At 41.7% G+C, this 19,140-nt stretch overlaps 1 protein-coding gene across 1 annotated transcript in view; it reads left to right on the top strand.

The window, feature by feature from the left end:
* Positions 1–19,140, top strand: part of ZNF318 (zinc finger protein 318) — a 26,615-nt gene extending 7,475 nt beyond the window's left edge. Inside the window, exons 3-10 of the mRNA XM_060162957.1 lie at positions 625–1,264; positions 2,273–3,718; positions 5,650–5,749; positions 7,587–7,891; positions 12,631–12,834; positions 13,293–13,392; positions 14,309–14,427; positions 14,716–19,140. Coding sequence (XP_060018940.1) covers positions 625–1,264; positions 2,273–3,718; positions 5,650–5,749; positions 7,587–7,891; positions 12,631–12,834; positions 13,293–13,392; positions 14,309–14,427; positions 14,716–18,036 — 6,235 coding nt within the window. The 3' untranslated portion in view covers positions 18,037–19,140. The remainder of the gene's footprint in view (positions 1–624; positions 1,265–2,272; positions 3,719–5,649; positions 5,750–7,586; positions 7,892–12,630; positions 12,835–13,292; positions 13,393–14,308; positions 14,428–14,715) is intronic.

Below are 19,140 nucleotides of genomic sequence, written 5' to 3'. Positions count from 1 at the left end.
CCATGCAGGCTCTTAACCTCCTTCCTTTAGGCAGCTCCTGAGCACTCTTCAGAATCTCTGTGGAACACAGCTTGAAAATCATTGATCTGAACTGGTGTTTCTCAAATTTTAAAGTGCATACAGATCACCGGGAGGGCTTGTTAAAATGCAGATTCTGATTCAGTAGGCCTGAGTGGAACCTGAGAACCTGCATTTCTAAAAACTTCCTGGGTAATACTGATGTTGCTGATTCAGACCACAGTTTCAGTAGCAAAGAGCTAGAATTTAGCTAGTGTGAAGTTGGGTAACCCATGTCTCTTTGTAGTCTGGTAGTGGTGTTTTTGCGTCTCCCAGACCCTAGCATGATACTATGCATCCCCAAAGTCTAATCAGAGAGATTAGCCTAAGAATTCTGTCTAGATACATTAGTAGTATCTTTGGTTAGAGGCTCCAGCTGCTTGTGCCCTGGGGAAAGGGAGAAGAAGTATTCCATGTATATACATAGATTTGTTCTTGGACTTCATGATTATTGTCTTTTGTTCTAAGCATTCTACAGCCCCCTTGCCAGATGTCAGTCTCTTAGCCTTGTCTGGTCTTGCTCTTTCCAAGTCCATTATATTCAGTGATGCTTGTCTCTTTTCTCAGGGATGACCTGACTGATGATTCTGTCTTCACTCGAAGCTCCCAGTGCTCTCGAGGTCTTGAACGATATATTTCCCGGGAGGAGGCACCTCTCAGTCCCTTCTTGGGACAACTTGACGAGGACTACCGAGCAAGAGAAACTTTCCTGCATCGGTCTGATTATAGTCCCCATGTCAGTTGTCATGATGAGCTGTTGCGGGGAACAGAACGGAATAGAGACAAACTCAAAGGCTCCTACTCTATACGACCTGAGGAAAGGAGCCGGGAGGCCAAACGGCCCCGTTATGATGACACAGAGAAGATACACAGCATGGGAGGTGATCACACAAGTTTTACATCGGGGGCCCGCAACTATCGACAGCGTAGACGGAGCCCGAGTCCTAGGTTTTTAGACCCTGAGTTTCGAGAGCTGGACCTTGCCAGGCGAAAACGAGAGGAAGAGGAGGAACGAAGTAGGAGCTTGAGTCAGGAACTGGTGGGAGTTGATGGTGGTGGCACTAGCTGTCCCATCCCTGGATTGTCAGGTGTCCTAACAGCATCGGAGCCAGGATATTCTTTACATCGGCCAGAGGAAGTATCTGTGATGCCCAAGAAGTCAATTCTGAAAAAGCGGATTGAGGTGGACATGGAGCCTTCCATGCAGGTCTATGCTGCATTTCTTCTAGGGTCTCTTGCTAGTCCCTGTAATATTTTAAAGCCTAGTTACTTTCCTGGGGGCTGTGTCCCTAAGGTATCTTTGGAATATGTGTTGGACCAACATTGTTATGCCTATGAGCCGTACCTTCCAGGACTCTCCAAAGGAAACTGTAGGCTTCATAATGCAACAGTAGAGGGCTTCTACTGTCATGTATTAGGCTTTCTAAACAGACATTTTGGAGAGTATCTATTAAAGGTTTTTTTTTCCGCCTCTAAATTGGATAGTCCTTTAGGATCTTTGAATATGGGTTTCTTGGAAATGAAGCTTGAAGAGCAAAGGGAGGAGCTGATCTGAATTTTCCTCATCTCTCTTTAAAGAGAAGAAAAAATGTATGAGTGGTAGGACAGTAGACCAGAAATCAGATGATTCTGATTCTGGACCCGTCTCTACCACCAACTTGCTGTGTGATTTTTAAATAAGTCACCTAACCATTCTGGACCTTGATATTTTTTTCTCACTTATGAAAAGATGGTCAGGCATGAGCACTTGTTTTTACCTGTCCTTTTAGGAGCTAAATGTTTCTGAAGAAGTGCCTGAGGGCACTTAGGGAAGTAAGGGAAGGCGATCAGTTAGGGTTAACAGAGTTTCCTGACCCTACTTCAACCAAAGTAGCTCTGCTTTTATGTTTTTTTCTTTCAGGGATCCATAAAAAAGAAAGCAAGTAAGCTAGGGCATCTCTAAAGTCCTTCTGAATTCAAATTCCTTGATAAAGACTACAACAAATGGGCAAAAATGAAGACTCAATCTGCCTTCTTTTCTGTTTCCCCCTGCTATGGCAGAACCATCTGGAGAAACGGGAACCCAAATCTTGAACCTGGCTAAGGACCTCCCTTTCATCCACATTTATCTTTTCCCTATTAATTCAAGAAGAGCAAAGTATTTATGTATTTATCTCAATTACTAGTTTTCTGAGATTCTGCATAGAGGCTAATTCAGTTATGTTTGTCTTTGCAGCTTGAGAGTTTTTCCAGCAGTACCAGCTCCAGCCAGGATCACTCCCTTTACTCTGGACACTCATCTCTTCCACTAAGTGGTGCTATTGCTGCTTTTGCCTCAGAGGTTGAAAACAACAAGGGAACTGTGGTAGAGACTACCCTGAAGGAATCTCAGGGCAACCTCTACCAATGGGGCCCCCTCTCTGGGATACCCAAAGACAGCAGTCCCCTCAGAGAGCAGTTTGGAAGTTTTCTGTGCCACAAGGAAAAATTGGATATGAAGGCTGAGGGACCAGAGCGACACACAGACTTCTTGCTTCCTCATGAGAGAGCTAGCCAGGATGGCAGTGGTTTCTCCTGCATTCTGAGCATGTTAGCAGATTCTACCAGTACACAGGAAAAGAGGCGACGTAGCTTCCCTGACATTGAGGATGAGGAGAAATTTCTCTATGGGGATGAAGAAGAGGATTTAAAGGCAGAATCTCCACCAAAGCCCCTTGGGGGCTCTGAAAGTGAAGTTATGAGGCAGAAGGGAAGCTCCCTACCCTCTTCAGCTCCAGCTGTAAAGCTAGAATCAATAGAAGAGACCAGTCCAGAATATGCAAAGATTCATGACTTGCTCAAGACCATAGGGCTGGATATTGGAGTAGCAGAGATTAGTAAACTGGCTGCACGCACCCAGGAACGACTTCATGGCAAGAAGCCATCACGTTCCTCTGCTGACCGCCGTTCCTCTGTTGACCGGCACTTTTCAGCAGACCGCTGTTCCTCAGTTGACCGCCGTTTCTCAGCTGATCGGTGCTCTGCAGATCCTCACAGACTGGAGAGTGGAGAGGCACACCATAGCAATACCCACTCCCCAGAGGTATCCCATCCACACCCAGTCTCCCCTGTGGATCCTTACCTGCTCACAAAAAACAGCCCCCCGTTCCTAAAGTCTGACCATCCAATGGGTCATATTGCAGGACCTGAGGTGGTTGGCAGTGGGTTTCAGTCATCTGTTGCAGTCAGGTGCATGTTGCCATCAGCCCCATCTGCCCCAATTAGACTTCCACACCCTGCTTCTTTATCTCAGTTTCATATGCCAAGGGCCTCTCAGTTTGCTGCAGCTCGGATACCTCCAAACTACCAGGGACCTGCCATTCCCCCTGCTTCCTTTGATGCCTATAGGCACTACATGGCATATGCAGCCTCAAGGTGGCCCATGTACCCTGCCTCCCAACCTTCAAACCACCCTCTACCTGAACCACACAGGATAATGCCAGTTACCAAACAAGCTACCCGTAGCCGTCCCAATCTCCGTGTGATCCCCACTGTGACTCCTGATGAGCCCAAGCAGGAGGAGTCAGTGCTGGGCTCAATTCCTCCTGCCCAAGTGCCTGTCCATGTGTCCATCCCATCACTCATAAGATATAATCCAGAGAAGATCTCGGATGAGAAGAACCGTGCTTCCCAGAAACAGAAGGTGAATATTAGCTTTGGGCATCCTGTGCCTGAATCTTCTATTTTAACATAAATTTTTATCTTTTAGAGGGAGCTGAAAATTTGCAAGGCCCAAGGCAGTCTTTAGAGACTGCTGTCTTACCATAATTTTTTCTTTTATGTTTTCTCATTTGGACTAAAGTCTGGCCGTAGGTCCCACTGTGATTGCTAGACTTCTTTTTTAAGTTTATTTCTCTATCTGAATTATCAGCCTTAGGACCCTATGGGTAGGAGCTGGGAACCTTGAAGTCTTTAATATGACCTCATCAGGGAGAGAGGAACCAAAATTGGGCTGGGTGAAAGAGAAATCAGGAAATCTATGTTTCATCCCAGTGAGTTTTGGATCTTTCTCCTGTAGTGATTATGGGGTGTAAAAACTAATAACTAGTTGTTGCTTGGTAATTAAACCAAGAAGTAAGCTTTGCTTATTCTGGTTTAACTTAGAGTCCAGGAATAATAATATTTTTTGATACTTTTTTTTTAAAGTAGTTTTTATAGTGTCAAAAATAGTTTTTATACTTTTTTTTTAAAAAGTAGTTTTTATACTCTTCATCGGGTTCCCAGGCTATAGAAAGGGAGCAGTGGCTGGGGTAAAGATATAATAATTCTAGATGCTTTAGAGCAGTAGGTAAAAATTATGTAGGGATGAGGAATACAGAATAGAAGAATTTTGAATAGAAAAATTAATATGTACTGTTAATTTTACAGGTCCTTAATAACTAAAAACTCATTTTGTTAAACAAGGTGACCTAAGGATGATAAAATTGTAATATGTGTAAATTTGGTTTGCTAATAAAATTAGAAGAATTTCGAATAGAAAAATTAATATGTACTGTTAATTTTACAGGTCCTTAATAACTAAAAACTCATTTTGTTAAACAAGGTGACCTAAGGATGATAAAATTGTAATATGTGTAAATTTGGTTTGCTAATAAAATTAGAAGAATTTCGAATAGAAAAATTAATATGTACTGTTAATTTTACAGGTCCTTAATAACTAAAAACTCATTTTGTTAAACAAGGTGACCTAAGGATGATAAAATTGTAATATGTATAAATTTGGTTTGCTAATAAAATAATTAAGACCTGAGGAGAAAAGTAGAAAAGGCAAAATTGTAGGCCTAATCTCATTTTTTTTCCAGTTGAACAGAAATTTAGCTAATCCTTGAGAAGACAAAAAACACCTCTTAATTTTCCATGGTACTTGGGTGCCCTGAACCTCAGTCTTTTGGTTTTTTTTTTTTAAGTCTTTTGGTAAATAGGAAGATACGTTCCATACAACAAAACCTAAGACTGCAGAAACACTGTCTGGAGACTAGTGCTTTCCCTTTACGTTTAAAAACCTAGTACTTAAGTCAGGGCTGACAATACACAGATTTTTCACATGAGCTCCTTATATAGACAAGCCATATTTGTTTTTCCATTTGGTGATAGTAATACAGTTGAAAGATCAGGGCTTTAGGGCATGCGTAGCTGGATTTTAAATCATCTTACTATATGATCTTTTGGTATGTTACTTAGTTTTTTGCAACCTCAATTTTCTTACCGTGAAACAGATAGTTTCATGACTAAATAAGATGATATATGTAATGCAGCTAACACAGTGCTTCATCCGGTAACACATATTATTTCCCTTCTTGATGGCTCCTTTTGGGCTCAGAACTACTATCTAATAGTGTGGTGCTTCCTGTATGAAAAAAGTACTTTCCGGTCAGTACAGTTCTGGAAAGGATAATTCTATTCTGGCACTTGGATTGGAATGAAATATCACCTTCACTATAAAGTCAGAGCCTCTGTGTGCAGGCATTTGGATTCTTGCATTCAGATATTATCTAGTGTGAAGGTTTATGGAAAAGAACAATAGAAAAGGGATGTTGGAGGCTAAAGGATCTCTTACCATTTTGTACTTTGCAGGTTATTGAAGAGAGGGAAAAGCTGAAGAGTGACCGGGAAGCTCGCCAGAAGAAGATGTACTATCTCAGGACCGAGTTGGAGCGGCTTCATAAACAACAAGGTATCAGACACTTCTTTGCATGACTGCCTTTTGTAACTTTAGTAGGAGACCCAAATGGAGAGCTTTGGGGATTCTCAGACAGTTCATTGACACTGAAGCTTCACTTTCAAACAATTTTTGATATAATTAGACTTATAGAAAAGTTGCATTAATGGTGTAAAGAATTCTCAGGTTCCATGATTATTAACATTTTACTATATTTGCCTTATCCATTTTTCTCTCTCAGTTGTGTTTGTGCATATGTGTATATTTTTCCTGAACTGTTTAAGAGTAAGTTGTAGATATGTATTCCTTTACTCCTAAACACTTAAGTGTGTGTCTTCTAACAACAAAGAATTCCCTTGGATAACCACAGTATGCTTATCAAAATTAGAAAATTAACAGTAATATACTAGTCTACTGATCTTACTCATATTTCATCAGTTGTCCCAATGATGTCCTGAAGCAAAAGAAAATGAAAGATTACACATTGCATTCAGTTGTCATGTTCTTTTAGTCTCCTTTAATCTGTAGTAGTTCGCGAATCTCCAGAAGAGGTCACATGTTTTGTAGAATGTCCTTTAATTTTGGTTTGTCTGATGTGTCCTTATGATTAAATTCAGGTTATGCATTTTTGGCAGGAACATCACAGAAGTGATGCTAAGTTCATATCAGGTGTTGATTTGTCCCATACTGGTGTTGTCAACTTTGATCATTTGGTTAAGGTGGCGTCTGCCAAGTTTCTCCACTGTAAGGTTACTATTTTACCCTTTTCAGTTAATAAGTATCTTATAGGGAAGATACTTTGAGACTATGTAAATATTCAGTTACTCCTCAAATTTTGGCCCACTAGTTTTAGCATTCATTGATGATCCTTGCCCAAATCAGTTATTATTATGATGGTTGTTAAATAGTAATTTTCTAATTTCATCATTCCATCTTCGTTAATTAGTTGGCTTTCTACTATGAGGAGGAGCTTTCCACCCACACCTCCTCCCCCATTTATCTGTCCATTTATAACAGTATGAACTCATGGATTCTTAATAGGTAATAATATTTTACTATTATTATTTATCTTCATGCTCAAATTGCCCCAGATTTGGTCATGGGGCAATTTAAGTTGACTCCTGTGTCCATCATTTTTTGAGTACTTCCTTTTTGGCACAAGAAGATGCTCCATGATGCCTCTATTGATTCCACCTCTTCATCTATGCTTTTAGGAATTCACATACACTAAGAACATAGCAAGGCTTCTATATTACAGCTTGGTGATAGCATGGAAGAGTAGAAGTGGGAGAATATATAATTTCTTCTGTTTGGGTTTGGGCTGTTTAGGGATGAGAAACTTAGTTATTAATCCTGTGAGGATTAATTCATGAGGACCTGCAATTTGGAATAGGAGATAACATTAGGTGAGCTTGAGGCAAAACCTAAAACTCAGTGGAGGTATTGGTGAAGGGTCGTTAAATCAGGTAAAGTCAAATATGTGACTGAATGTTTTTTGCCCTCTGAGTAATTCTTTAGTTCTCTGAAGAGGACAGCCACAGGATTCATAGTCACACATGCACACAAACTTGTATATACCCTTTTAGGGATTCATGCAGTGCCTCCCTGACACCTATCCATAGGTGCTTAGTTAATGACCCTTACATAAGAAATAATGTAATCACTCAATCACTTTACCTCCATAGGAGCTTCAACTAAACCAGCCCATGTGGAAGGCAAGTCTCACCTGCTTTTAGAATGTTTTATGGAGAAAGATTTTGTGACCATAAAGTCTTGAGAATTAGTACTTATGACTGAAATATGACTTGTTAACTTTCCTTGTGCTTCTTTCTGTTGACATTTGACTACTCAGGGGAAATGCTGCGTAAGAAACGAAGGGAGAAGGATGGTCACAAAGACCCACTCCTGGTAGAGGTGAGTCGGCTTCAGGATAACATTATGAAGGACATTGCAGAACTTCGACAAGAAGCAGAAGAGGCAGAAAAAAAGCAGTCTGAACTGGACAAAGTGGCTCAGATCTTGGGAATTAACATTTTGGATAAATCTCAGAAGTCTTCAAATGACAGTAGGGATCCTACAGAGAAGACTGGGAAAGCAGAAAAATCCAGGAGTCCAGAAAAAGTGTCATCATCCTCAAACTCCTTTTCCAACAGCAAGGTAACAACTCAACTTTTCCTTTTTTATTGTATCTTTTATTTCCATGGACTCCTAAAGAAGCCTTCTAACTAACCATTTTCTTAGCATCCTTTTCCAATCTGTTCTTAGTCTTGCTAGAGTTATCTTTGTAAAGCATAGTTCAGATCATGGTATTCTCCTTCAGAATTTTCGCAGTTCCCCATTGCCCACAAAGTAGAATCCTGGGCCCTCCATGTTCTAGTTCTAGCATTTACTCCTTAACTCACTCCAGTTTGGCTTCTAGTTTTCTCATAACTCGTAATGCCATTTTGTAGGTTCATATTTAGCAACAAGGTCACCACTATGTTGTACAGCCTCAAATTCAGTTCTCAAATCAGTATTTGATATAGGGAACCACTGTCCCCTAAAAACATGTTTTCTTCCCTTGGCTCCTATCACATTTCTTTTCCTCCTATATGCTGGTTGCTCCTGTTTAATCTCCTGATCTTTAAATATTTTAGTTCTTCAGGGCTCAGTTCTAGCCTAATTCTCTAGAATTCTGCTTTCTCCCTAGGTCATTTCATTCAGTCCTATGCTGAAATACCATACTGACAACTTTCAGTTTTATACTCTAGCTCAGGTGATTCTTCTAAGGTTCAAATCTGAGTGTCCAACAGACTACTTACTATTTCCACTTCATTGTCTCATAAACACCTCAAAATCAATATATCCTAAAGTAAACTAAGATTGTGCTCAACCTCCCTCTAACCTTTTCTTCCTCTGTTGTTACCCATCTCAGTGAATGATACTACTATCCAACAGTTTTCATGCCAACAACCTGAAGAGCATGCTTAGTGCTTCCCCCCCGCAAACTGCTCCACACACCAAGTCAATTACAGATTCTGCCAATTTTCCCTCCAAAGTAAATCTCAATTCCATTCATCTCATCATCTCTATTGCCATCCAAGTTCAAGCCACCTTCAGTTCTTGCTTGTGCTGCTACACTCTTAATTCTTTCTCCATATTCAGCTGGTGATTGAGATACTTCCTTGCCTACCTCTTAAGCCTCATTTCACGCCTCTTTTTTCCTTTGCTCTCTGTAATTTCGTTACTGGCATTTTCATTCCTTAAATGTTTCATCATTAATGTCTTTGTGTCTTCTCCTCCTTCTGGTTACCATGTGAAACCCACTCTTGTTATCCTGTCTTCTAACTAACTCATATTCATCTTCAGATCGCAGATTAAATTATTTCCCTGACTCCCTTCCTTCATTTTCCAGGTTGTTAAATTTGCCTGATATACACTATCATAATACCTGACATTTTCCTTCTTAGCATTTATGGCAGTTGTAATTATATAATTACATGTGTCCCCCAATTAGATTTTAAGGTTCAAGGGATCAGGGACCATATCTGTCTCATTCTCCTATATAGTCCCCAGTACATAGCTCAGTGCCTGGCATGTAGCAAATGGGTAGTGCTCAAGAAATATGACACTACACTTTATACTCCTGCCACCTTAGAATGCTTGCACTTTTCCAGATGTGCCTTATGCTATTGTGCCTCTCTAATTTTGCATTAATAATCTTCTTAGCCTGTCTCCCAACCCTACTCATCCACTAAGGTCCAACTTGAATACTACCACCTCCGTGAAGAATTCCTGAATTCCATACAGATTGAGTCAGCCCTTTTTTAGCACTCCCGTAGTATGTTACTTTGTTTCTTTATAAGATTTATTTCATTCTGTCTTATTGAAAACATGATTACGGTCATGCCTGGGGGCTTCCCTGGTGGCGCAGTGGTTGAGCATCCGCCTGCAGATGCAGGGGACACGGGTTCGTGCCCCGGTCCGGGAAAATCCCACATGATGGGCCCGTGAGCCATGGCCACTGAGCCTGCACGTCCAGAGCCTGTGCTCCGCAACAGGAGAGGCCACAACAGTGAGAGGCCCGCGTAGCGCAAAAAAAAAAAAAAAAAAAAAAATCATGCCTGTTCTCATGCCTGTGTCTTCCACTAAATGAGAGCTTCTTGAGAATAACAGAATATAACTTATTTATTTTGGTGTGTCCCATGGCATCTGGTATATCTAGTACATAGTAGATGGTCAGTTAATGTTGGGGGTTAGAGAAGAAGATATTCTGTATTCTCTGTCAGCCAAGCTCTAATTTTTTCATGTCTTCCTGGGAGAGTTCTCTTTCTCAACCAGGTAAGACTGTATTCTTATATCAGGATCACTGAGTTCAGGGCCTTTGATGGGAGAAGAGCTTGAAAGTTCCGACCCTTTGTAGCTGACTTACACGTTGTTTGGGGTTCCATTTATGCACCAACCCCATGATAATCTATCATCTTGACTTGAGTGAGCCTTCATGCTCTCTGAAGCTAATAAGGATATGTTGCAATTGGATTTTCATTTTAGCAGTAAGGAATATTCTCTTTACAAGCTCTGTTTCCTACCTGTCCTTGGTATTTCTTCTTTCTTTGCCTCTTTTTATTTTATTATTTATTTTTTTTTTTTTTGCGGTACGCGGGCTTCTCACTGTTGTGGCCTCTCCCGCTGCGGAGCACAGGCTCCGGATGCGCAGGCTCAGCGGCCGTGGCTCACGGGCCCAGCCGCTCCATGGCATGTGGGATCTTCCTGGACCGGGGCACGAACCCGTGTCCCCTGCATCGGCAGGCGGACTCCCAACCACTGGGCCGCCAGGGAAGCCCTGCCTCTTTTTAAAATGCATAGTTGGTTTGAGATTTTCTTTCTCTTGAATAGGTCATTTCATAAAAATAAACACATACACACAATTCCACAGTTCCGTTCACCTAGACACAATTGTTACTAATACCTTGGTGTTTATTATTCCAAATTCCGTTCTTCCGTTCGTTCATTTAACAAATATTTCTTGATCTCCAAAAAAGTGCCAGACACTGTTCTAGATATGGGAAGTATAGCAGGGAACTATATAGACAAGGTCCTTATTCTAATGAAATGGGAGAAGATAGTCAATAAGTAAACAAGTGCAGGTTAGGTAATGACAAGTGCCTAAAAAAAAGAAAACAGGATAAGGGATATAGAGTAGTTAGGGAAAGTCTTTTGGATAAGGTGACATTTGACATTCTGTGCCTATTTACATATCTGTATTGATTATTCAGATGTATTTTGTTACTTACTTTCCTAGTCTATCATGAACATCTTTCCATGTCAATAAATAGACTTTTATAATATCATTTTTAGTGACCTTATTTTTGTTGTTGTATGGATACCAAAATTTATTTAACCAACGAAATCACCTGTAGTTTGACATAATTTTCTAAGGATAAATGTCAAGGAGTAGAATTGCTGGGTCAAGGGTATAAAGAATTTTGAGGTATGTAATATGTATTCCTAGGTTATCTTCTGGAAAGATGGTGCCCGTTAGTACTCACCAGCAGTGTATGCATGTGCCCATCCCTTACCTGCTGGGTGCGATCTCTTTAGTGACTCTTGAATAGGACTCTAATAGGGGAAGATTATCTTTGAAGTCTTAATTGTTTCCCTTTCTCCATATTGTCTTCCTCTCCCCACCAGCCAGTATTCAGAATGCCCAGTTCCCTGATCTTGTCTACTGTGGAACCTCATTCATACTTACCTTCTCTGTGTTCCAAAATTTACTGTTTGTCTGTGCCTCACTCCCCAATGTTATTGGGGAAATTCTCATTTCCTGAATTATCTTGTTCCCAGCTTGCTGACAAATGATTTCATATTAAAGTATTTTTTAAATTTATTTATTTATTTTTTGGCTGCATTGGGTCTTTGTTGCTATGTGCAGGCCTTCTCTAGTTGAGGTGTGCGGGCTTCTCATTGCGGTGGCTTCTTTTGTTGCCGAGCACGGGCCCTAGATGTGTGGGCTTCAGTAGTTGCGGCACACAAGGCCCAGTAGTTGTGGCTCACAGGCTCTAGAGTGCAGGCTCAGCAGCTGTGGCGCATGGGCCTAGCTGCTCCGCGGCATGTGGGATCCTCCCGGACCAGGGCTCGAACCCGTGTCCCCTGTATTGGCAGGCAGACTCTTAACCACTGTGCCACCAGGGAAGCCTTAAAGTGTTTATTATTGATACCTAATGTTGGGGAGTTGATATGTTTTAAAAGAGGATTCATGTTAACTCAAAGGTGTTAAATTCTAATGGTGATACTTTAGGCAGGTAGAAATATTTTACCCAGATCCTTTTAAGTCATCCCACATAGATGACTATCCCCTTTGTCTATGCCAGCCTTACTCTCTAGTTATCTGTATCAGGATGTGTCTGTGATAAGAGAGTTCACTATCATCTGTTTTTTGCACTTGCTTAATCTGTCAGTTACCTTTTCCATTTTGGTTTTTCTTCCCTCCCTAGTTGTCATTACAGTTGATAAATTTAATGTATTTAATCGCATAGGTAGCACATTTAACATCTACCAAAGGGTATACGGTAAAAGACTCCTATCCATTTCTGTTCTGTATTACCCCTTCCCAGAGGCAACCAGTGTTTCCATAATCTTGAGTATTCTTCTAGATATTTTAGGATATATAAGTAAATATATTGCCATTATGATTTATTCTCCACGATGACATGGCACTATGGAATCTAATTAGTTCTGTTTGAGCCTTGCAGGAAGATTTCTCATGGGGTTATTCCTAGTTTGTGCAGTTTTAGGCACTGGAAATATGGTCATATGGTCCTATTTCTGTTATTGTGGTAGGCTATTTGCTTTTTCTGAGAGAAGACAGATCTAGACTACTTTGAATTCCTTCTTAGTGCAGGTTTTTCCCCCTCTAGGAATCAAAGGTAAACAATGAGAATTCCCACACTAAGAGCCCCAAGCCTGCCGAGAGCCCCCAGCCAGCTGCTAAGCAGTCTGATCAGCCCATTGCTACCTATGAGTATTATGATGCTGGCAATCACTGGTGCAAAGACTGCAACACCATCTGTGGGACCATGTTTGACTTCTTCACTCATATGCACAATAAGAAGCACACACAGGTAGGTATCCTGCCCTCTGTTATTTCCATTCTTGCCCTCCTTCCCCTCAAACTCCTATACCCCCATCTGCATTACAAAGCTGGAAAATGAAACATTCTCATATGGGCAGGAGCCCCAATCTGAAGAGCCAAGAGATACCAACAAAGGAGACACCATCCCCAGGGCTCAGTCCAGGGGACCTGCCTGTAACTAAACACCATGACAAGTGTAAGTGAGGCTTCTGCCTCTTTTGATTCCTTGAGTACCTGATTATTTGTTTCATTTTATCCATTGCTAGTACTTGCTCTAACATATGTTTACCTTTTCCACAGGTGATTTCCGTTTAAACAGTTGGCAGAGTGGGTGGGGGTGGTTAGCTGGGGGCTTCTTGTCCCCCTGGTGTGGGGGAGAGAAAGAGAGAGAAGTGGGTCATTGAGTTTTTAGTGCTGTGTGTGAGCACCTCTGCCTCTTGCAAATAGACACTGGATCCCTACAACAGACCTTGGGCTTCAAAGACCCAGAGTGAAGCCAAGCAAGATGCTGTAAAGCGCATTGACAAGATAACTGTTCCTGCAAAAGGTGTGTTTCCTCCCTGCCTTTTCTGTGGTTTCCTTACATTCAGTCAGGGAAGAGGTATCCTTGAACTAAGGTACAAGGAAGCAGCATAGAGTGAGACATAACCATTACTTCTAACAAAGCTGTAAGATTGCCTTCTATATGCAAAACTAGTTCCTAAAGAAATAAAGAGAGCTATAAGACAAGAATGATCTCTACCCATATGGCTAAAAATCTAACAGATGTTAAACATACACATTCCACTGAAAAATATAACTTCCTTTGTGCTTGCTTTGGCAGCATATAGACTAAAGTACGGCTTTCTTCGTCACTGGCTTATGCACCAAAATCTTATTTATTTGAAATCTAGGTAAAAAAGAACAGTCAGAGGTGCAATATGACTGCCTTTTCAACTAAGAACTATAAAATATTTTTGAATAGTTGTTATTAGGGGCTAAGTTGAGAAATAGAAAGTTTCTTTGTCTTTAAACTTCTTAATTTCTTACCTTTATAAGTAGTCAGTGCTGCTACATCCTTTACATCTGTAGAAGATAGATTCTTAAGTAATTAATACCAACATGAGAGATCCTCATACCAATAGTACTGGGCTATTTGGGAGTATAATTTTTAAATCTCCTAAGATGCTTAGTGCTAGTTGGAGTTTGAGGAGAATCAGCAACAGAATTGAGTCTGGCACAGAAAACTCCTGAATTAACCAGTTAGTGTTCCCAAAACGTAGAAGGGGTAAAGGTCCTGAGTACAAGCTTTAAGTTAGGAAGACATACCACTGGGATTCATCTAAATGCTCCTGACTTGAAAGTGAGTAAGGTCCTCTATACCATTAACCATTTTACTACAAAAGGGAAGTGGGATTTCCTTTGGTTTCTGTCATCTTGGGTAGAAATGACTTATTTTCTTGACTTTCTTCCACTTCTTCCAGGCTCTGAGTTTCTGATTCCCATCACTGGATATTACTGCCAGCTCTGTGAGGAATTTTTGGGGGATCCAATTTCTGGAGAGCAACATGTGAAGGGTTATCAACACAATGAGAAATATAAGGTTGGTCTTTGTAGTAGCTTATGGAGTTTCCTACTTTCTGCAGTAATCCTTTTGATGTTGTCAAACAAACTCAGAGCCAGAAAAAATCATTAATATTTCAAATTCCATATAATCACTGGGATGTTCTCCTCAATCCTAGTAAGCAATGCTGACCTGAGAGAACCATTTATCCTTGAGGAAGGTGACTCTGAGGATTTCCACTAAATGAATTCTAACAGTGGTAGGGCCAACTTTTCTCTCTTATAGTATTTTGACCAGTTATTGAGCCTTTATCTTTTCTCTTCCTAGAAATATGTGGTTGAAAACCCATTGTATGAGGAGCGGCGGAATCTGGACCGCCAAGCTGGCTTGGCTGTGGTCCTAGAGACAGAACGGCGACGGCAGAGTGAGCTAAAGCGCAAACTCAGTGAGAAACCAAAGGAAGAGAAGAAAGAAAAAAAGGCAAAGATCATGAAGGAAGTAAAGGAGGATGACAGGGTGTCTGAGGAATTAGAGGACCAAGTGTCTGAAGGTGGGAACTCCCCTGAAAAGGCTGAAAATAAAAGGAAGGCTAGCATCAAACTCCAATTAAAAGAAGAAGTAAAGAAAGAACCACCAACATCTTCCTCTTTTGGGAAATTCAGCTGGAAGAAGCCAGAAAAAGAGGAGGAAAAAAGTTCAGTGGCCCCAAGTATTCCCAAAGAAGAGACTGTGGAAAATAGTAAGGACAAAGAGGATGGCAGAGCTGAAGCTGGGAAGGCAAAGCCCATCAAAATCAAACTCTCTGGGAAAACTGTTGTTGCACATACAAGCCCTTGGATGCCTGTAGTGACAACTTCAACCCAGACTAAGATCCGACCCAACCTGCCTATCCCATCCACAGTCCTCCGCAAGTCAAGTTCAGCCACAGTAAGCAAGCCAGCTCCTCTTAACACCTTTCTATCCATCAAGTCCTCTGGAACCACTGCTAAGCCTCTGCCAGTGGTGAAAGAGTCTTCAGCTGATCTCCTCTTGCCTCCCGACATCATCTCTAAAGCATTTGGAGGGGAAGAGGTGATTCTAAAAGGGTCTCCAGAGGAAAAAATGGTGCTGGCTGAAAAGAATGAGCCATCACATGTACCTGAACAAATGCTACCACCTCCACCACCACCACCTCCACCGCCACCTCCACCACCCCCAGTTATACCTCATCCAGCTGCCCCATCTCCTGCTCAAGCAAATGCTATTTTGGCTCCAGTAAAATCAAACCCAACTATATCTCACACTGTCAGCCCTGGCTTCCTGGGTCCTAACATTTTGAACCCAGTATTACCGGCAGCCATCATGGCCTCAGCACAGCCAGCTGCCATTCCTTCTGATGAGACGGCTCCTGGGGTGAGTGAGAGTGACCGGGACCAGACCCTATTCTCTGTGTTAGTGCGTCCTCCACCTCCCCTCTCAAGTGTGTTCAGTGAACAAGCCAAAAAATTGGAAAAGCGAAATTCATGCTTAGCCACAGCCAATGCTAAGGATCTGTATGACATATTCTACAGTAGTGGTGGAAAAGGGGCCCCTGAGACTAAGCTGAGTGGTGGTCCATTGGCTAATGGGGAAAATAGAGCTGAAAGTTCAGACATCTCTTCCACTTCTACTTTGAACAGCAGTGCATCCCAAGAGGAGTTGCCTCCAGATAGAAATTTGGTCTCTGCTCCTTTAGTCAGCAGCCCTAAAAAGCCCATTTCAAAACCTCTGGTGTCCCTAGGGAAATGGTCGGTTGTAGAAAATGTAGACTCAAAAAGCAGAGGCAGCAGCTATGGCTTCTTACAGCCTCTGACAAGGTTGTGCCAAAACAGGCCTTATGAAACTGTTACCCCAAAGACAGAGACTTTGGCCATGTGGACTTCTAGTTCCTTCCAGAGTGATGCTAATAGGGATGTATCTCCAGAGGGGAAAATTGAACTTGACCTGGGAGACCCTGGGCCACCAGGTGTCAAGCCAGCCCCTGAGCTGTCACATGTACACTGTCATACCATGGAATCTCAGAAGCTGTTAGAAACCCACCTTGTGGAATCTAGTAACCAGGATGAGGAAAGCCAAGAGCTCCACCAATCTAAGGATTGTGGAAAAAGTGAAGTAGAGACAAGCGCTGAACTAAAAGAAGGGGGAGTGAAGCTCTCTGAGAGGACAGTGGGAGAGGGAACAGATACCAATGTTGGGCCCAATCGTGTAGAGGATTCTAATTTGAACCATGGGAACAGATACATGTGGGAAGGAGAAGTAGAACAGCCCAACATGCAAATGACTGACAAAAAGGCTAAACAGTCCAAGAAATTGATAACAGGAAGTAAAACTCAAAGTAAAGTAGTGACTGAATTGAACGCACAGGCGCTCTCTTCCACAAAGGCAAAAATAGACTCATTTCCGTCAGAAGCTAGGTCTTTACTCCAGAACCCACAAGATATACCTGTGAAAATTTCTGCCCCAGAATTGCTCCTTCAGTCCCCAGCCAGATCAGATATGTGTTTGAAAGATAGTGAACAGGAGCAAGGAGTTTCAACTGCTAGTGAGGAGTGGCTAGAAAATTCAGCTCCAGGATCAGCTTCTAGAGCTTCTAGGTACAGAAGCCTTAAACTGAAGAGAGAACGATCAAAAGAGTTTCAGGGTAAAATGATCTATGAACTGACTGTTTGGGATGAGAACAAGAAGCCAGAGACCTGGGAGAGCCCAGAGAAACCCAAAGCAGAAGCCCTGGATCTTCGAGATGTCCATCCAGAACTAACACTGACAATAGAAAGCAAGACCTTAGAAAACTTTGAAGTTACAAACTTAAAAGTAGAAGAGCTTGCTGCCCTGGGGAACCTGGGGGATATAGGTGTTGATTTCTGCAATACTCGGGTAGACCCAGCACATAGATCCGCAACTGCCCTGTCTCAGAAAGTACGTGAAGAGAATTCTATGTCACCTATAGGAAGTAATCCCTCCATTCTCCCTGACTTTGAACCAATACCATCCTTTTCTGAGTTTCCATTAGATTCTCCCAAAACCCTGGTGCTTAACTTCGGAGCAGAGGGTGAACAAAACTCATCTAATCCCGGAACTGGGAGGATCACTCCTAACATTTTGAAAACTGGACTTTCTATAGGAAATGTTGGCCTTGGCTTGGGGAGCCTAGAGGGAACACACCAGGCCCTTGACCTGTTAGCAGGAGGAATGATGCCTGAGGAAATAGAAGAAACTTCTCAGTTAGAGAAACAAGATTCACTCAGATTGGAATCAGAAACAATTAATCCTTTAGGCCTTGGGCCATCTCCTTGCCTTCCGGACCTTGTTGACTTTGTCACACGGACATCTGGAGTTCAAAAAGAGAAGATATGTTCTCCTCTCTCTGAGCCAAGTGACCCTCCTGAGTGTAGTTCCCTGGAGATGGGACCACTACAGTTAGAAATACCGAATGCATCCATCACGGAGGTAGCAATTCCTCAAGTAGCTGAGTACAATGACAGCCCTTTGAATATGGTAAAATCTATGGCTTCAGGGTCCCATACAAGGGAGCAGGTAGTTGGAGGCAATACAGTCCCTCAGGAAATAGCTGCACAAGAAGCTGCAGTTGATGACATCCAGGACCACACAGAATCCAGTGTTCACAACTGAGAATACAAATTCAGAGCTACTTGTGGATGAATCAAATTGGCTTCTAGAAATCAGGTGCCCAGAAGATCCAGGACTAGTTGGCTCTCTCATCTGGAACCTACATCAAGAGATGCAGTCAGCATCTTAGAGTAAATGTTCATGGAAGCTAAAAAATTTACCTCCTTTCCTTTTTTCCGTTTTCCTTAAGATACCAGACAAATCAATCATAATTTCTATACATATCTGTAAAAAAGTATTTTCTGTTAATTATTATTATTATTTTTGCCAATTTATTTTCTTCTACTTTGTCATTAAAATCAAATGTCTATCTGGCTCACCATATAGTGTGCTTTGATTGTATTTTGGCTTTGACTCTGCCATTTCTGGAATGTGGGGGAGGAGGGAGACAGAGCTGACTTCTCCAATTGCTGTGTTGTATTCCCACCCAATTTTTTGGGCAGCTGATGGATCTCTGGGAGAAACACAAGAAAACCTGCTGAAATGGAAAACTACTGCTGAAGGAAGGATTGTTCATCTCTTAGGCTTCCATTTGGATGGGCCTGCCTTAACATTGTTTGAAATGCAGCGTGAGTAACTCTTTTGTTTACTGTTTACTTCCTTGTGGCATGTCAACCCCCCACACTTCCCTCATTCTGTTGCCTTTGCTTGAGATGGTCCTGCTAATCCACAAACCTGTTTGGAAATGGCCTCAGTAAACGTGGAAGAAAATCTAGCAGGCTCACTTTTCGAAGACGACAAATCGGTAAGGCTTATTCATGCCTCAGTGCCAGGAGCAGATATGCTTTTTGGGTCAGTTTTATTTTCGAAATGGCCTTTGTTCACTGTATTGTGATTCACTGACACTTTGTGTGAAATTGTTTAGCAGCCATTTCTGTTCTAAAGAGGTAGAAGATCTGAAACTTGCTTTGGGATTGGACTCATTTTCTCTTCCCACACTCATATGTATTTCTTCCTCTGCCTCTCCCTTTCCCAAGTTATTTCCACCATAGTGTGATGTTTTGGGTTGTACATTTTGTTCAAAAGATTAAAGATTTATGAGTGGCTTGGACAAGTTTAACTTTATTTTTAATGTATTAATTACTTGGAATAAATGCATTAATCTCA

The sequence above is a fragment of the Lagenorhynchus albirostris genome, chromosome 10, assembly GCF_949774975.1.
Source record: "Lagenorhynchus albirostris chromosome 10, mLagAlb1.1, whole genome shotgun sequence".
Lineage (NCBI taxonomy): Eukaryota > Metazoa > Chordata > Mammalia > Artiodactyla > Delphinidae > Lagenorhynchus > Lagenorhynchus albirostris.
Note: the sequence above shows the minus strand (reverse complement) of the source record. Positions and strands in the feature narration are given on the sequence as shown.